The following is an 18,184-nucleotide window of genomic DNA, read 5'->3' as shown; positions in this document are numbered from 1 at the left end:
CAATGGGTTGACTCTTCCCCATACACATCTGAATTCTGCTGACAGCAGCAGCTCTTTATTTCTCCCTTCATCCTTGTCTTTCCACAGATATTGTCTGGCAGCAGCAGCAGCTCTGTGTGAGCTTTGACAGGTTTCAAGTGAAAGACAAAACTGTTTCCCAATTGCTTCTCCTGAGCAATGGGGAATATTCCAGATGCTGTGGGACATCTTATGCTAAAGGGTGCTGAACTCATGAGGCTGGCCTTCAAAAGAAGAGGTGTAAAAGTTTCTTAACTTTTTTTACAACTGTGCATTTAAATACTAAATAAATACCCACTTACTGCTAGTAAAGCCCAGAAGTTGAACTCTATCCTCATTACTGATGGTAGAAGCATAAGAGGCATCAGCTTCCTCTATTTATACATTTCAATAATCGGTTTTATTCAGCAGTAAAATCAAGTTTTGATAACAGCTTTTTGTTTTAGTATTTTATTTTTTGTGGGGTTTCTAAAACCTTTTAAACACTTGTCACATGCAAAGCTAGGAAGCTCTGTCTGCTTTGAAAAGTATTTTAGACAGGGAAAAGCAAGCATGTGTTACATTCTGCCAGGGGCTAGGAAGCCAGATTCCAAGACTGTAATTCCAGCTTTGCTGCTGACTCAGTGAGTGACCATCACATAATCAAGCTGTCTCCCTTTCCTCACTTTGCAAAAGATGAGCCATATTCAGCTATCTTGAAAGATACTGCAGCAAGTGGGGCTGGGCCTTACATACCCTGAACTTAGCTATAATGGAATTAGTCATGCCTAAATTTCAATAAAATCTACATATTTTAAGACACTCACCTCCTGTGTTAGCACCTGGCTTTAATACTCCTGAGACATTCAGGTATCCATGCAACTATTCAGTCCACTGGTGTTGGTTTTGCTTATACACATGTATTTGCATCAGTATGTGGTTCTCAACTTTGCAAGAAAAGACTGCATGCACAAATGTGAAAATTTCTCATATGAATGCAAGATGAGCAGGTATGACTTCTCAATCGGCTTTAAAAAAAAAAAAAAAAAAAAAAGATCAATCAACTCAGTCTTGGAAAGAACACAAGAGAAGGTCTTGAAATTTGTCTTCAGCCTGCAAACACCTTTTCCCAGTTTTCAGGTGTGAAATATTATCTGTTCGTCTTTAGAGAACTACAAATGTCGAAGGACTGCAAAGACATTATCTGGGGAAGAATGCTACTGATGCTGGCCCTTTTCCCAGTTCTGCTAGTGGGCAGGGAATTGTTATTGTCCAGAGGAATGTCCAGACACAATGACATCTAAGAACATTATGGTCCTACCAGAGAAGCACAGAAGCTACAGCCTTTGTAATGCTGCTGTCAAGACAGATGATGATCACACTGCAAAGTATCATAAAGCAAAATACTCAAGAGAAGAGGCAAAGCCACACTAGTCCCACAGCATTCAGCACCCCTGGAAGATAGTAGAAGCATGGGACAATACAAATAGATGCCCAACATGCTGGCAGAATGTAAGAGCTGAAGTCACGGCCCTTCGTTATACTCTTTTGCATAATCAGGATGTTCCAGGGTCAAAAGAAAAGTTTCCATCCCAAGGCCGAATCAGCACTCCATGCATACAGTGTGTATCAGTACATGGCTTAAATCCAAATGAAGCTTGAAAAGAAAGCTCACAATACCTTATATCAGCATATTCTCCCCTCACTACTGTTCTACAAACAAAATGGATCTCTATTGTGCTGAGAACCCAGACACTGCAATGCAACAGCTTCTAAATAAAACACAAAGCTGGGACCATATGCCCCATATGCAGAAAGAGTTTAAATGCTAAAAGCAATCAAAAAAAATTCATAGACCTTACATATTTTATGGGCCTGCACATACCATTTGCTCATAGCCTCCATTTTCCAAGGAAACCCCAAAAAACTGAGAGGGCTCTTCACCTACAAGGAGACAGTCACGTTTTGCAGTAGGACAATTGATTTTTCTGCTGCAATTTAAGTGACATATATATAAATATATGTATCGTATATCTCACCTAAATTTCTGAATACAAATATATAACATATTTTGTGCATATCACAGTGTATGCATACAGAGTTATATATCTAACATGCTCTACATCATGCATTCTGCACAGCATGAGGGTGTCTACATGCAAACATAAACTCATCCTCATGTTGTTGTATGTCTCCTGCAGAAGGAGCAAGAGGGCAGATGCTTAGCCTAACCTGCACCCTGTACCATGGGGGAGGCAAGTTTAGGGTGCAGCCATGCCCTTGGTTATGTAACAGCAAGGTACAGCCACAGTAAAAGGCACACAGGAGCCAAGGCTGTTGCTAAATATTAAGAATGAAGAAACACAAACACTGAGGTACTCTCCATGTTTTCTAAGCAAAGACTACTGGTGTTCCCTAGATGGGAAAATCTGATTAGGAGCCTGCATCACCATACATGATCACTAACACGAATGCAGCCTGAGCCTGTCTACTTGCAGTCAGGGATATGCAGCACTCCAGGAAAAGAGACAGCAGCAGGAGAAGTATTCATTCTATCTAGCTTTAATTAAAGTAGTAGAATACACATTTGAATCAAACATATTCATTAAAATCATTAAAAACAACAATTTGTTGTGATGAAGTAACTGAGATGAGTGCTGGGTAAACATGAAAAAGCCCCTCCAGCAAGGACAGCCACACATTAAATACTTCTTTTTAAAAAAATAAACAAGGGCTGTTTTGCAGAGAGTTTCTCTGTCAAAAACATAATCACAAAAGCTACATTATGCTGCAGTGCCCCATTTAGGAGATTAGGCCAGTAATCCCAATCTGCCTCAAACCACTCTGCCCCAGCACCCAAGCACTGTGCACAAGAGAAATGACATTCTTGTTTTGACAGAGAGAATCCTAATGCAACCTAACAAACTCTGCCAAGGGAGCCATTTAAAAGTCAGGAAGATCATAGCCAAAGATCCCAGAAGTATCACGCAGCCTTGGGAATTTTAATGAAGTCATGCAATTTAGAATATGAAAATCCACAAGATTGAATGTAAAATTAATTCAGCATTTCCCAGGTATGCCAAGGGAGCAGATGGCTTCTCAATCCTAGAGATTTGCCAAAAGGATCTATAAATCCCAATGTTACACTGCAGGACTCTGTTCTTTTTCTTTTTACGGATAGATGTCTGTATGCATGCAATGTAGCAGAAAAGAAAAAAGGACAGATTATGCCTCTTGAGATGATCCCTTCCAGAACACATCCAAACATGGTGTCAGTGAATGAGTTAATGCACATCACAGTCTAGAGATTCTGGAGATATAAGAAAAGAAATGGCAATGAGGAGGCATTAACACAGGCACCCCCAATGTATTACAGCCCTAAAGCTAACCTTAACAGAATCTTTGGGGCTTTTAATATTTTCTCCACTACTGTATATTATTTGTGTCCTTGGAAACTACAGAGTGAGCTGGCAAATAAATCATCTCTTATTGATTTCTTTTATTCTTCTATTATTCTCTTCTCCACTCCTCCCCTCCCCACAAGGCTATCAGAGATGTCATTCCACAGCTCTAACACAGAAAGAAGAGTTAATTAGTTAATTATAAATTAGGAATAAACCTCCCCAAAGGCTGAAACATCTAAATGGATACACCTTCACAGCATCAAAGACTGCCACCAGCAACAGACACAAAACCCAATAGATTGCAGACTGGCGTTTCAGGCCCTGGCTAGAAAAATACACCTGCAGCAGCAGTGTGAATGCACTGAATCACAGCTGCTCACGCACGGTCTGTACCAACTGCAGAGTGAATCAGCCATCACACCCAGCACCACAGGACAGGGCTCACATGCAGCATTTCCCACTGCCAGGTATGTGGGAAGTGGAAGAAAAAAAAAATGGGGAAATGGGGAAAAAAAAAAAAGCTACTATGAAGTACAGAAATGCACCTTCATGCTGTAAAGCACAAGCAAAGCCACATCCCTCTATGACAAGTTCTTTGGGCCAGCTGGAGGCTTGAAAGACCTTACTCTTCAATGAGGACCTTACTCCTCAATGAGGAAAAAAATGCCCTTTTGGGGGGGATGAAGGGAAGGTGCCAAACTGTGTGCCTGTGGCCATTCCTATTCGCATGGTCTGTGGATAGCTGTGGGCTGCCATGACTGAGAGCACTTGAATCACAGGGCTGCAGTGAGGCTAAGTCCACAGGGGATGGGAAGGGATGCAAATGAGAAATAGGATATGAAAGGTTAGGAAAATGAAGGGGGGAGCACTATACATGGCAATGAACCCCTAGGAAGGGCTCCACGGAGGGTGTGGGGGGGAGAGGGAGGAAAGAGAAAGGGGCTGTTTCTCCCCTCATACCTTGCGTTTCCGATCCGCCCTAGAGATTTTCCGCTGCCTTTTCCTTTCCTTCTCAAGGTTTCTCTCCCTCTCTTCGAGTTCCGACTCTCGAACTTTTTTAATGGAAGCGGCTGCATGAGCCATTTTGGAGAGGAAAACACCAGCTCCCAGGAAGCTGTTTCCACCACACCAGGCTATCCAGGTGGTTTATTTTTTCCGCAAGGGCACTGGCTGCAAGCCAGAACTTCACAGTGTTAATCCGCTCTTCCTCCTCCGGCACCCCAGAAAAGGTCACAGCTCTGCTCCAGGCTTTGCAGCATCCATAACCCGGGAGCACTGAGAGCCAGGTCCACACACGCAGCGTGCAAAAGCGCTCGCTGCCTCACACTCGCAGGCTGAAACCACCGCAGCTTGGCTGCCACAGTGAGGGAAGGCAAGCTTCAGGCTTAGATGGGGAGGAAAAGAGAAGAAATCAAAAGAAGAAAAATCGGCCTTTAAACACACTTCACAAAACTGGGAAGGTCTTCTGGGATTCCTTCGGGCAGCCTGCGTCTTCTGACTGGGAGGAAGGCTCTACTTCAGCATCACCGCCAGGAGGGGGAGGAGGCAGCTGCCTTCAGCTTCTCACACTGCCTTTATGCAGGGTGAGAAGAAAATGGTGCAGTCTCACTTACTGACTTGCTGCTGCTGCGACCGTCTGTGCTGGAGCCCTGCATACGCTTTCCTGCTCAGGATCTTCCCTTTCGATAGGAAACGGGGATGAAAAGCTGCTGAGCGCAGAGCGAGGAGCCTCCGCCAGCTCACCTGCAGGCAGGCAGCATGGAGAGCCACCTGGAAACAGCTTGGCAATATTCAAGTCCTCATTGTGCCGCTAAGCAGCCACGTGAGGCTGCATCAGGAGAGCTGCATGAAGCAGCGAGCCAAAGGCAGAGAGGAGGGGGAAGCAGGCAGGCTCAGCTGGGTTCAGCCTGTCCTGCTCAGCTTAGGCCCACACAAGTAAAAATAATGCCACCAAGCACGCTGTTTATTACTATTCGATGCCAAAAGATGCCTTCAGATACTTCCTTAAACAACCTGTATTGATGATGGGGAATTATTATAGCTGTGGACTAACAGAGACCAAAATATAGAGCAACAATGTGTGGCTAATTAGTCTCACCTTTCTCACCACAAAATATTATTTGGGTTTGGGACATTAATTTATACCATTAATATCAGAGACAGACGTGTCTGACAGTCCCTCATTGCTACGAGCTCTACTCCCACCTACCTGGGTAACTGTTATGAAGTATCAAGCATTTATTCATCAGGTGTAGATAAAAGGAGCCTTTGAACTAGTTCCCAGCAGACCTCTGATCACATTTCAGCTTTCTCCAGCACCACTGATTGGGCCCTTTCGAGGCAGGTCCTTGAGGGAGAGGAGGACTGCAGAGCTTCAATGCAGTCTGCATCCCCAGCTCAGCCACCCCAGAGCAGCTAGGGATATGGGAGCTCGCTGACAGCATCACTAAAGATCACCAAATCAAAGAAACAACTCTCTTAGCCAGGTTTCCCTCTGCAACGTATTCCTCGACTTCAGCCTGAATGCGACAGAATGGCCACTAAACCTGAGCATTACGAATTTTGCTGTAACATGGCACCACCAAATCAGTAACAGATGTCCTGTGAGCTCCTCATGTGACAACAGCTCATAGACCAAGCCTAACTCCCACCCCACATGATTTTTATACACAGAAGACTGGTTGTTTTCAGTTAATACAGACCATTTATCATTACCATGGAAACAGTCATTATTGACAGCTTTTGGTTTTACTGTAAGTCTTCACTTTGATAATTTCACAGATTTCAAAACCCAAATTTTCACAAAATACTTGTATATGGAAACTACAAAGCACTGTAAAGGCGTCTATAAAAGAGGCATCTGTTTTGCCTCTGAGCCAGCGATCTGTGCATTCTTTCATATATATATTCCTCTCCTAGAAGAAGGCATTCGAGAAGCAGTGTACTGAATGTCAGCCAACCCTTTTTCCAGCTCCTACATACATCCACAGGCTGGTTTTCTTGCACTTGTGCCCATCTGTGAGAAGCTAGGGTACACAAAACTAATAGTTAACACACAAGCAGGAGCTGCAGCAACAGCCACCTGCAAAGTGAGGCAGGTGGAGGCAGTCACAGGGATAACATAAAGGTGAAAATGGGATTCTTTAGTAGGGTTGTAGCTTGCCTTGCTGCCTTAACCTTGTATGAACCTCATAGGCAGCATCCCTTTGTAAATCTGAAATGATCAGCTGGTGATCTAGAACTTTACCTTCCTGATACAGAGGGAAAGCATTCAGTTTCCTAACCTTTTTGTGGGACCTTAAGCAGGAAATTTGAAAATAAGACCAAATTGCAGGCCACCATGTTTACAGATCCTGGTCTCAGGATTTTCTTATATCAGGGTTCAAGGTTTCCTTAAGCCTCTAAATGCTTAAATCCTGATATGGGGCACACACAATAGGGTTTGATACACAGGAGAGTTTATAGGAGTCAGGATGAGTAAACAATTTGTTGTCTTTTGATGTTTGATACATGCAGGCTTATCAGCTCAGTCACAATTGTTCTTTCAGAAAACTCACTTAAAAGTCAATAAAGGACTTGATGTACTTCACAACCCATGCTACACAAGAGAAAAACATCAGAACTGAGCAACTGGTAAGACCAAATGAAATAGTGAATATTTTTCAGAAGATCACTGTCAAGACCTTCAGGTCAGTTCTCTGAGTTCATTATTATGTCCCATAAATATTTTCCCCTTATCTGAAAGACACAGAAAAATATTTTATCATCATGCAGCAAAAAATAAGTAATTTTCAATAGGTTATTTTGGACAGAACATATCCAGTCAGGAGAGAAGAACATCAAGTATATGTCACTTAATACTTGACACAGCTAATGTTCCTGCAGGAAAGCAGTGTTCTGGTTTAAGCCAAAACAATTTTCCTACTGAAAGTAGAAAATGGCGTGTCACTGTCCTGTGTATACAGATCTTAATGAAAATAAATCCTTTTGCAAACAGTGGGCTGAAGATCACCTTTTCAAGATCTGTTGGGTAAAAATGGAGACTGAGCAACTTCCGCCTAAACACACTATGAAGCTGCTAGAGAAGAAAAACAGAACATCCAGCACTGCTGCCACAAACGGCATGTAGGAGGGGAGTGGGAGAGTTGGCAGATGCCCAGTAACATAAAAAGAGCACAGGACCAGAAAAGGGGTGGTTTTTCTCTGAAAAGCATTTGTTATCATCAGCTCTGAATGCAGAAACATATAACTCGTGAAGTTGAATAAATTCCCATTTGGGATAATAAAGCTTGCAAGACTTCAACCTGCGCCATGTCCTGTGTGACCTGTGACTAATCTCACCTTGAGATCCACCAACATATGGGCTCTTAATTAGGGTTACACCTCCTGTCAGCCTAGTTTACACACTGGCATAAATCATCAACTTCCTGACCTGATCTCCTCATTTCACAGTCTCCAGGTTTTCATTTTTTAACCTGACCCACCAGGTCAGACAACAAGCTCCTGCACTGCAGTGCTTTAGTAGCCATGGCTATGATCACTTCTTGGTTTTAACTGCCAGCTTTCAGGTAGAGAGACTTGATTTACTGAGCAAATCAGCATTTTTTGTCTATAGAAACCCACTGGATAAAAATCAATAGTCGTTGAGTACAAGAGGAAAGGATGTAAACAACTGATTATCTTCCTTGAAGCATACCCACTCCACAGGGGTCCATCTCATAAAAATGAGATTCTCTCCCCGTAAATCATGTGGGCAGTGCAAAACCAAAACCAGGCATAGAAATAATGCCCAAAAAGAGTGTGACTCAAATCTGTCCTCATTTCCCAGAGTTATAAAGAAAGAGAGGCTGTGATGGAGTGGGAAAAGTCTTTAATGTAGCCAAGCCAGAATGGAGGCTGCCCTTCCCAGCTCTAAGTTCCTAGCACCTTCAGGAAATAGGCTGGAAATCAATAGTGGTTTCAAACAGGTAGAAATGGGAAAAGGCTGTCCCAGGCAATAGTCTGGTAGAGATGAAAGCTGGGGAATTCAAGTTTTTGTCTGGCACTGTGGAAAATTCTACCTGATAAAGCAGATTCTGCAGGGGAATTAGGCTCCCTCCACAGTGATACACTGCCCAACTTGTCCGTAATATCTACCAAGTACATCTACATGTCGCTTTGCAACCATATAACAACCACCATCTCTGTCCTTACAAGTTGTGCTGTGGCTTAAACTTCTCCCACTGAAAGGCAGGACATGTTAGGCCAGGCTTGGAAATGCACATGCACAGCTGTCAGTGGCCTAGAAACCAGAAAGCACTGACTCTACCCACAAGCACAGATGTCAGTGTCCCCTCTCTTGTTATTTCAGTCAAGTGAAATGTCAGAGGTAGGAAACCTTGTCCCTGTGCTCAGGAAACTCTTCTCCGAATGCTTCCTCTTGGAGGATGAGGATGGAGATGATGGAGTATTTTTTATTTTAGTGGTGGACTTGGCAGTCCTGTTGGACTTGATGATCTTAAAGGCCTTTTCCAACCCAGTTGCTTCTATGATAGGAACATAAATATTTGGAGTGTCAGAGGAGCATAACAACGTACTTAATTCAGCCATTTAAAGTGATTTGGATAGATTGGCATATTGGCATATTCAGCCATTTCACTATCTACAGGATTACACATTCCTTGGAAAAAAAAAGGGGGGGGGGGGCGCAAAATAATTCTTGTGGAGACTAAAAGCACAAAGCTAAGTGTAGAAGTATATGCTACATTTATAAATTGTTTCCCTTCTCATTTAATCCACACTCTTATTTATTAGTCACACACAGTACTAATTGTCCTAGTTCTAAAGGTACCATACACCTGGAAGTGAGTTACCAGTCACAGCTCCGTACTGCCTAGGTTTCATTTTATATTTTCCTGAAAGAATAAATATTGAAGTTAAAAAAAAGGGCTCTACACTCTCTCACTCTCATGTTACTGAATATGTGAAGACAACAGGTTCCAGAAAGCTTAGAGCTGGAAATAAGTGTCTCTGAAAAGATGATATATAAAACTATCTTCAGGTTTTTTTCTGTACCCTGATTACATCTATTTTATTAATTGAAAAGCAGTGATATAGAACAAGATATGAAAAAGGGAAAGTAATGGCAGGTATGTTAACATAAATCAAACCAGTCTTAATGTCTCTTCGTCTTTTCTGTTATACCACCTGAGCAAAATTCACAGTGCTGACACAGGTAGTGGGTAGTGCTAAAAACATACCACAGATAGCACAGTAATATTGGCAATACCATACCCCCACACACAGTGGCTTTCTGTCTTGGTGGTGTTCAGTTCAATGCTGAAAATCTTTAAATGTAATTAATCATTACACCAGGGAAAAAAGATACTGCTTAGCTACCCTCATCTTGAAAGAGTTAGTGAAAACATGCATCTACTCTTAAAAAGTTATTTTTCCTGTATTACAGATGAAGAAATGGATATAGTATGGTTACATGTCTGCTCCTAAGAATGTAAGAGCAATCACTGTGGGAAGAGACTGGTGATTCTGTCTCCAATAGTGGCCAAAAATCTGGTACCTAGCAAAGGGCATATGAGGGAAAACATAAATGATATTATCATAGAATCATCATAGAATAGTTGGAACTGGAAAGGACCTTAAAGCTCATCCAGTTCCAACCCCCTACCACAAGCAGGAACACCTTCCACTAGACTAGGTTGCTCCAATCCCCATCCAACCCGGCCTTGAGCACTGCCAGGGATGGGACAGCCACAGCTTCTGAGGGCAACCTGTGCCAGGGCCTCACCATCCTCATCAGACTGATGGACATCTGTGCTAGACATTTCAGTTTATGTAGCCATCCTCACAGGCTGTTTTCCATTAACTAGTTCAGTCTCTCTTTGAACCCTTCTGAATTTCCAGCATCCATGAGATATTAAGGCAGAGTTCTGCAGTTGAACTACGCATTCAGAATATTCATTGTCACAGGCAAGTGCTTATAAACCAGCAAAGAAGACAAGATACTGCCATTCTCAAATCACAAAAGACCTTACAGTCATCCTTTGCTAGTGTCCAAGCTGTGCCATGATAAAGCAATGTTTTGCACACACCACCAACTTTCAGAACACCTGGAACAGGGTTTAGAAAAGACCCTCAGAGAGTGATGCCCCAGGTTAAATAAATAGCCCAATGGTGACACAAAGACACTGAAGCTATGTCTAAGTTGGAAATTCAAGAGCTTTTTTTTTTTTATCATCAGAATCCTGAAGAAACTGGAGAAACAGGACACTTCTGGCAAGACTGCCCGTTTTGCAGGTCTTTTGGTGACAGCTAAGCCTAAATATTGCTCCACTTAGTTTTCATATTGATTGAAAATATTGACATCACATTCTATTTTAACTAAGGCAAACAGGGCCTCACCCAATAGCTCACTAGGGGCAACAACAGATATTTTACTGATTTAAATGGACTTTGGATCAGGACCACAGTCACTTAATTCAACACTGCAACATGGCTTCTCATCTTCCTTCCCATCCTGGCCTTCCTGCCCTACCTTCTTTTGGCTTTGATTGTGTTGAGCTTTGATCTTGTGGGAACAGAAGCTGCTATTGATGACAAGAAGGAGCTGCGGGATCATCCTGAAGATGCTTGCAGGTCTGCCAGGTCTGACTCCCAAAACACACAATACATTCCTCAGGATCCCTCCTTGTATTCCCCAGTCACTGTGCTTACCTCTGCTGGAGCTGCTGCAAAGGGGCTCCTTCTTGTTCAGGTGCAGTTTTCCAACCTGTCCTCTGTTCTGCCAATACACAAGGGCGGCCACCCACAGCTAAAGGCAGCTGCCTGGGGTCTGCATTCACCCTGCCCACTCCCTAGCTGCCATCTAGTGCCATGGACAAGTGGTCCAGCACCCTGTGGGAATGCACCTTCCCTAATCCTGCCTCCTCTGTGTAACCACATATAGTTTCTCTTGCTGGAAGACAAGAAAACTTAAGGGAGCAGCTAAGACTTTAAAGCATTTGATTTTTATGATAAAAATAAGTGCTTTTCTTTTTCTTTTTCCTTGAATGCCTTCCCATTAATGATCTGGCCTGTTCCCAGAAGGCTTTTTCCCACGTTTTTTTATGAGCATTTGCATTACAGCCAGCTACTTGCCAAATTACATTAGCTCTCGGAGACAGAGCATATTTCAAGCTCAAGGGCAGCAATCTGAGACAAAGTCAGAGAAAGCAAGTTATATGCTGAGAGATACTTGAATATATTTCTTTTGTGTCCCTGATGGATCAATCCCACTGCTTGTGATAAAAAGCCCTATTACTTGTTTGCCCAGAAACCAGTCTTTACAATGAACTGCCTAAAGACTCAAAAGGAGAGCTCTTTATTCTAACCCCACTGATTTATCTGATACAATAGCTCACTACATTCAGAAATAATCGTGTGTCAATCATACGGCTGGACTATACTGTTTTATGTAGTATAACCAATTTAACAGGAACATTTCTTTATCTGGAAACAGAATTCTGTTATCTCAAAGCTAAGTTTCATGCTATAGGGAGACATAAATCAAAATAACTTTACAAATTATAATGATACGAAAAATAATTATGCCTGGGCAACAAGAGCACGTAACAGGAAAACTGATTTGGTTGCCACTGCCTTGGAAGCCTGTAAGCCAGCATGACCCAGATCTCACCCACTTTAAATCCCTTCAGCTGCATCCTGATGATCATAATCAGCTCTGCTTAAATATCCTTGCTGATACATGTAAAAGTGCACCTCCACTTTAGTGTTGGGCCAGGTCACATGGATTCACATGAGAATGGGCCCTACCTATCTTGAATTAAAAGATCACATGTCCATAGCTATCAAAACAAAGACTTCAGTGATTAGTGCCTAAACAAACATTATTGTATGTGTATATGTACTATATATATTTGTATATGTAGCAATCTGACCTGCAAAAGTAACCTTCCAAAATATTGGGTATCAATAATAAAGTGACTACACACAACCAAGCATAAGAAAGATCCTAACTACACAATCTCAAGTACATTAGCAATAGCCTGCCTTAAGTAACAACCTACAGAAGTCTAGTATACGTGCTCTAAAGCTAGTAATGCTATTTCCTTTTGCTTGTTTGACGAAATAAAAATAATAAAAAAAAAAGTTAGATGATGTGTTGTTTCATCGAATACTTATGGCAAAGAGATACAGCATTTAAGATGTCTTTCAAGCACATTTTCCCACTGCTCATAACAAGAGAAGACCTATCTGCCACTTGTTTATAAAAGCACAGGATAAATTTTTGGATTCTCAAAGACTATTTCAGACACTCCCCAAATTAAAAACCATACAAAACACAGTAAGGTATTAACCCCGTCTTCTGAGCTAGATGTTTTTCACTATTTTCTCACCAAAGAAGGAAGGTTGAGATGACCTTACTTTCAGAGTGTCTCCCCACACCCAACTAACTTCAGGGGTTCCAATGTCATAGAATCTTGGAATCACAGAATGGTTTGGGCTGGGAGGGACCTTAAAGTTAATCCAGTTCCAACCCCTGTCACGGGCAGGGATACCTTTCACTAGAACAGGTGGCTCCAAGCCCCGTCCAGCCTGGCCTTGAACACCCCCAGGGATGGGGCAGCCACAGCTTCTCTGGGCAACCTGTGCCAGTGCCTCACCACCCTCACAGTAAAGATGACCTTCCTTATCATCTAAGAACTTCTTACTTATATGTAAGGAACTTCTTCTTTATATCTATTGTCAGATCAAACCAATATATAGAATAGCGTTACTATGTATGGTGTTCTGGATTCCTCTACCCTACACGCAGACGGATAGTTGATAAGGACAGTAAAAGGACGGAAGGAATTTACCACAGAGGAAATCACAAAGAGGAGAGATTTCTCCTCCTCCAGAATCCTTTGGCACCTTTGGCAACTGTCTCTAGGGGAGCAGTTCTGGTTTTAGAGGCAGCGGGGAGCACGGAGGGCTGGCAGCCAGAACCAGGGACAATGCCAGGGATGCAGCCCTGGGTGTGAAGCGTGATGGGTGTGCAGGGAAGCAGGGTTGTAAGGGACCTTAAAGCTCATCCAGTTCCAACCCCCTACCGCGGGCAGGGACACCTTCCACTAGACCAGGTTGCTTCAAGCCCCGTCCAAGCTGGCCATGAACAGTGCCAGGGATGGGGCAGACACAGCTTCTCTGGTCAACTGTCATGGTTTAAACAAAGTCAGTCATAAATCACACAGTCGCTCTCTCACTCCCCCCACTTCTTGCCCTCCCCCTACTCCTGGAGGGACAGAGAGGAGAATCACAAAGAATGCAACTCCCACGGGTTGAGATAAGAACAGTTTAGTAACTAAGGTATAACACAAATCACTACTGCTACTACCAATAATAATAATGATAAAGGAAATAACAAGAGGAAAGAATACAACACCTCAACACCAGCTGACCAATAACTCGCCCCACTCCCCCCAGCTGAGCACTGACCAATACCTCGTCCAACCCTGCAGTCCCTGCCCTTCTGGGTAACTCTCCATTACCTCCTGGGCATGACGTGCTGTGGTATGGAATACCTCTTTGGCTAGTTTAGGTCAGGTGTCCTGTCTCTGCTTCCTCCCGGCTTCCCCTCCTCTCTGGCAGAGCATGAGCCTCAGAAAGTCCTTGGCCAGACAAAACATTTGAGCAGCAACTGAAAACATCAGCATTATCAACACAGTTCCCAGGCCAAAAAATCAAAACACAGCACTCCACCAGCTACTAAGAAGGAGAAAAATAACTGCTACTGCTGAACCCAGGACAGCAACCTGTACCAGGGCCTCACCACTCTCACTCTCCTAATATCTAAAATAAATCTACAGTCTTGAAACATTGAAAATATTGAAATCTTGGGGAAAAAAGAAAAAAGAGAAAAAAAAACCCAAAACGATATATATATTTGGACTAAAATCCTAAATATAGAACAATCTAGGTTCAAAATTCTAGAAACCCAGGTCAGATTAGTGTGGCATACCTTTCTTTCTGTTGAAAACATAAAGTCAAGCTAACCACAAAACATTCACTGTTGCATTTCGCACCAGAAGAGTCTGGGAAAATGAACGGCAAACGATCCCCCTCTCCTGGTCAAGTAATACTTAGTCATCTGTAGGTTCACATTTCAAGTTACTTCAGCATGACAGCAGCCCAACCACAAAGTTTAGGGGTGGTTAAGATATGCCTTTGCATATTTAGATACAAACATTGCAGCAAGCATCCGGATTCGTGTAAATATTTAGTCTGTTCAGGACTTCAACAGTAATCCTTATCACTAGTCATGTTTTCTTCTGTAAATTTCTGCACAGCTCTGAAACAGTTTGCCAAGGGTGGCTGGATAGGTTTTCCTCAACAATCTTTTAAATTCTCCTATGGTAATACGCTAATGAAAACAAGTTGTTATGCACTGACACTGATTACAAGGAGGTAGTAAAGGACTAACTCCATGAGGGAAAGGTCCTACTGTGCTGATCCTGCCTCCATTCTACTGCCCTATGACCAGTGAGGATAGTGTAGACCAGTGTAAGACAGAATAAGATGCTCAGTTTATCACATACACCATTAAAACCTTGGCTGCCCAAAGCAGAAATCGCAGGGGATATCACTTATTGCCCTTCTGTGACTTAAAAACATGGTGCAGATCTCACTTTCAAAACACTAGTCTCCTTTGTCCTACCTAAGAGTAATATAATGGTATAATTTTTATTTTTTAACTTCCAGGCCCCTGTTTATGGGACCATATAACGAAAAACTCCTCAGAGACACAAAAAGCACAGGAGACTATTGCTATCCTATGTATTTCTAGTATCTAAAGGCATTTCAAGGACTATGGAATATGATTTTCTATTTACATTTACTTTGCATTTCAAGGACTATTAAATGTAATTTTCAAATTGTATTTACTTTTTTTTTAGTAAGAATCCTGCTTGTTTTTCATGGCCAGTGTTTCTGCAGCATTCCAGCTGATTCCGGCTGTCAACAAGCAGCTTGGCCTCTTGACCAAAGGGCTTCCAGATCACCTTTGCAGCTCTGCACTTTAAAAACACAAACATGGCCCTCAGTAAATTATTTTCATACAGCAATAGACTGAAATGATTTGGGTATCACTGATCTGTGAGAGTGTGTGAGGCCAGAACCAGGGTCACACTGGACTAAAGTGACTGGTCTCATTCTTTATGTGTACTGAAGACAAAAAACATTCTAGAACTGAAGCTCATTTGCAGAGCCAACTATGTGTCTCAAGCTAAATGCAGGATGGTTTATCTGATGCACAGCTTTTTCTTTTACTGGCTTACCAGGTAAAAGAGCTTGTCCATACAGTACACCTTCAGTTATGTGAAACAAAGCATTCCTCAGAATTGAAAGAGGTGCATGGCAAACATTACTATGAATTTGTTCCTAAAGTGGCTTCAATTTCCATTAATTCCTGTGGAAGATGAGGATGAAGAGTGTGTCTCAAACAGCTAACAAGAATGGGTCCCAGTTCATAGCTACAATAAAGACAGTGCTCTGTTTAATCACTATCTTCCCTTTAAAAGCAGCATCTTTCTAAAAGGAATAATTTCTCAATAACACAGTATGACTTATTGGGAGCCTTGGGAATAAAGACCTTGCAAAAAGGAACCACTTTCCCAAACAACCTCTTGCTCTTATGGAGATTTGAGAATGCATTGATGAGATCATTATCAAAAAATATATCCTTGCAAAAGTAGACTATAATTTGACATGCCTGACATAATTGGAAGTCTTCCTGTAACTCAGCTGAGTTCAGCAAATGATCCCCCCTGACTATCACTATATCCTTAGCAATTTTACATTTCACCAAGACAGTAGCATTAAAACAATTAATAAAGAGTATGGTAATTTATCAATTTCCTCAACTATGTCAAAACCAGGACATACTTGGTTGGAGCCCTAGAAGTTTGCAGTATGTAGAATGAAATGCTCCTAAGAGCATATAGAGAATCTTCTTTGAAGAGTGTACATCTGTCTCATCGTAGTGAAGTTGATAGTGAACAACGGCTGGAATGGACTAGGGATATGTCTGCAAAACTGTAAGCACAACTGACCCTCACCTGCCAGAGGACTTCCAATTCGAGCTGGCCATAATTGTTCGTACATGTGTGGCAGATGGGTGGATGATTTATTTACGTGGGCTAAGGCATTGGAAAGGCATAAAGGCCACAAAAAGAGACTTCACATTAAAAAAGAGGACAAAAGGAATTGTAAGTGCCCTGGTCAGGACCAAATACATACTTCTCCCCCAGCTTTCCATCACAGCTCAATTTATTATACTTAAGGTTCTATCTCCACAATGTGCAGCTCTGGATTACAAACAGCATTTTGAAGCCACTTCAGGGCTTCTGGAGCACTTATGAAAAGAGGCTCTCCTCCTTTCTCTTCACAGAGCTGCCAGACAGAGAATACCTTTCAAGACATGCAGGTTCTGATGAAACTAGCAATTACAGAAGATGAGTTTCCAAGTAGGAGTTAACTGGCTTGTATGGAAAAGCCAGAAGCTGGACTTTCCAGTGAGAGATAACGAAGACAAATACTAGCTAACATTTAGCACATCACTGGGAATGTGAAAGACCTACATTCAAAATCCCAGGTGTCCTATCACCTCAGTGAATAAATGGCCCAATTAAAACACTGTTATTTATGTCAAGTCGAACAGTTCCACAAAAGGAGGATCAGACTAGTCAGGCACTAATATATTCATCTGGGACTTCAGAAACCTCTCTAATCAACAAACCCCCAAGTGAAGCCTGACTACCAGGCTCTCAGTGGGCACTTGACACTGTGCAATAGAGCATGCTGCCCAAGAACTCAGTCACCCAGTGTACCTGCATGGTCAGGTGTAGAGGCAGGAAAGGCACATCAGTACACTGTGCCTCATCTTTCAGCCTCACGCTGACATGCTTATCTTGGACCTATTGGTGCTGGCCTGGAAGTCATCATTGCACAATGCACAGCTATCCTGAGACATCTTTTCTGTACCAAAGGAAATTATTTGCAAACTTTCCAAAAATCCTAACCAGAATAGTAAAATCTCTAGGATTCACCTCTCCATAACTGCAACCATCCAGAAAAGAGGATTTACCAGTCCGCTGCACTCTTTTAGTTGTCATTTCTTTCCTTTGAGGACACAAGAATGCATAGAAAAGAATTTTCTCAATAATAATCAGTCTCATCAGCTGAGACTGAAATCTATGTTCAATTAACAGTGGATGATATTCAAAACAACAGCAAGCACTCAAAGTAAAGCCTATGCTGCAGTACTGTTATGTTTCTCTAATACTAGTGGGTTTAGATCCTACAAGATCTGAAGATTCTAAATACTTTTTAATTCAGGGAGGTTAAAAAGTCTAGGTTCAAAGAAAAGCACTACTGCAAACTTAAGCAAGGGCAATTCTGCTCTCAGCCATTCCAGAGCCATTGCACATTCTTCTATCTAGTTCACAATATTCAAACCCCCCTCTGAGGCACTGTATTCATACCAAGACAAAAGGACCACTTGGGCAGAAGGACACATCTCAATCTCAAGCATGTCCAAGGGATGTATGAACTTCGCTAGCTGAGCGGAATTCTAGCCTTAGATCCACACTTGTCTCTGCTGAGCTAAACAATAGTTTCCAAGTGCCCTTTTGTCCTGGATCCTGGAAAAGAAAGCTTCATCTCTGCCTTTCCACAGCTGAACTAGACCTTGCACACCCTCAAGAGGGGAGGCTTATCTGGGTGTGCAGAATTTTTGTGATAATTAGAAT

General features: G+C 42.3%; 1 protein-coding gene across 4 annotated transcripts in view; it reads right to left on the bottom strand.

Moving 5' to 3' along the window:
- ANK2 (ankyrin 2) overlaps positions 1-18,184 on the bottom strand; it is a 242,099-nt gene that overhangs the window by 189,314 nt on the left and 34,601 nt on the right. The window contains exon 1 of one of the 4 annotated variants that reach the window (XM_065686159.1): positions 4,362-5,125. The exons of 2 other annotated variants lie outside the window; for them this stretch is intronic. In XM_065686159.1, coding sequence (XP_065542231.1) covers positions 4,362-4,484 — 123 coding nt within the window. In that variant the 5' untranslated portion in view covers positions 4,485-5,125. Of the gene's footprint in view, positions 1-4,361; positions 5,126-18,184 lie in introns of those variants that run through there. One more of the 4 variants, XM_065686218.1, reaches the window with a different exon arrangement.

The sequence above is a fragment of the Lathamus discolor genome, chromosome 1 (genome assembly GCF_037157495.1).
Source record: "Lathamus discolor isolate bLatDis1 chromosome 1, bLatDis1.hap1, whole genome shotgun sequence".
In the NCBI taxonomy this organism is placed as follows: Eukaryota; Metazoa; Chordata; class Aves; order Psittaciformes; family Psittacidae; genus Lathamus; species Lathamus discolor.
The sequence above is the reverse complement of the archived record's forward strand: the minus strand, read 5'-3'. Positions and strand labels throughout refer to the sequence as shown.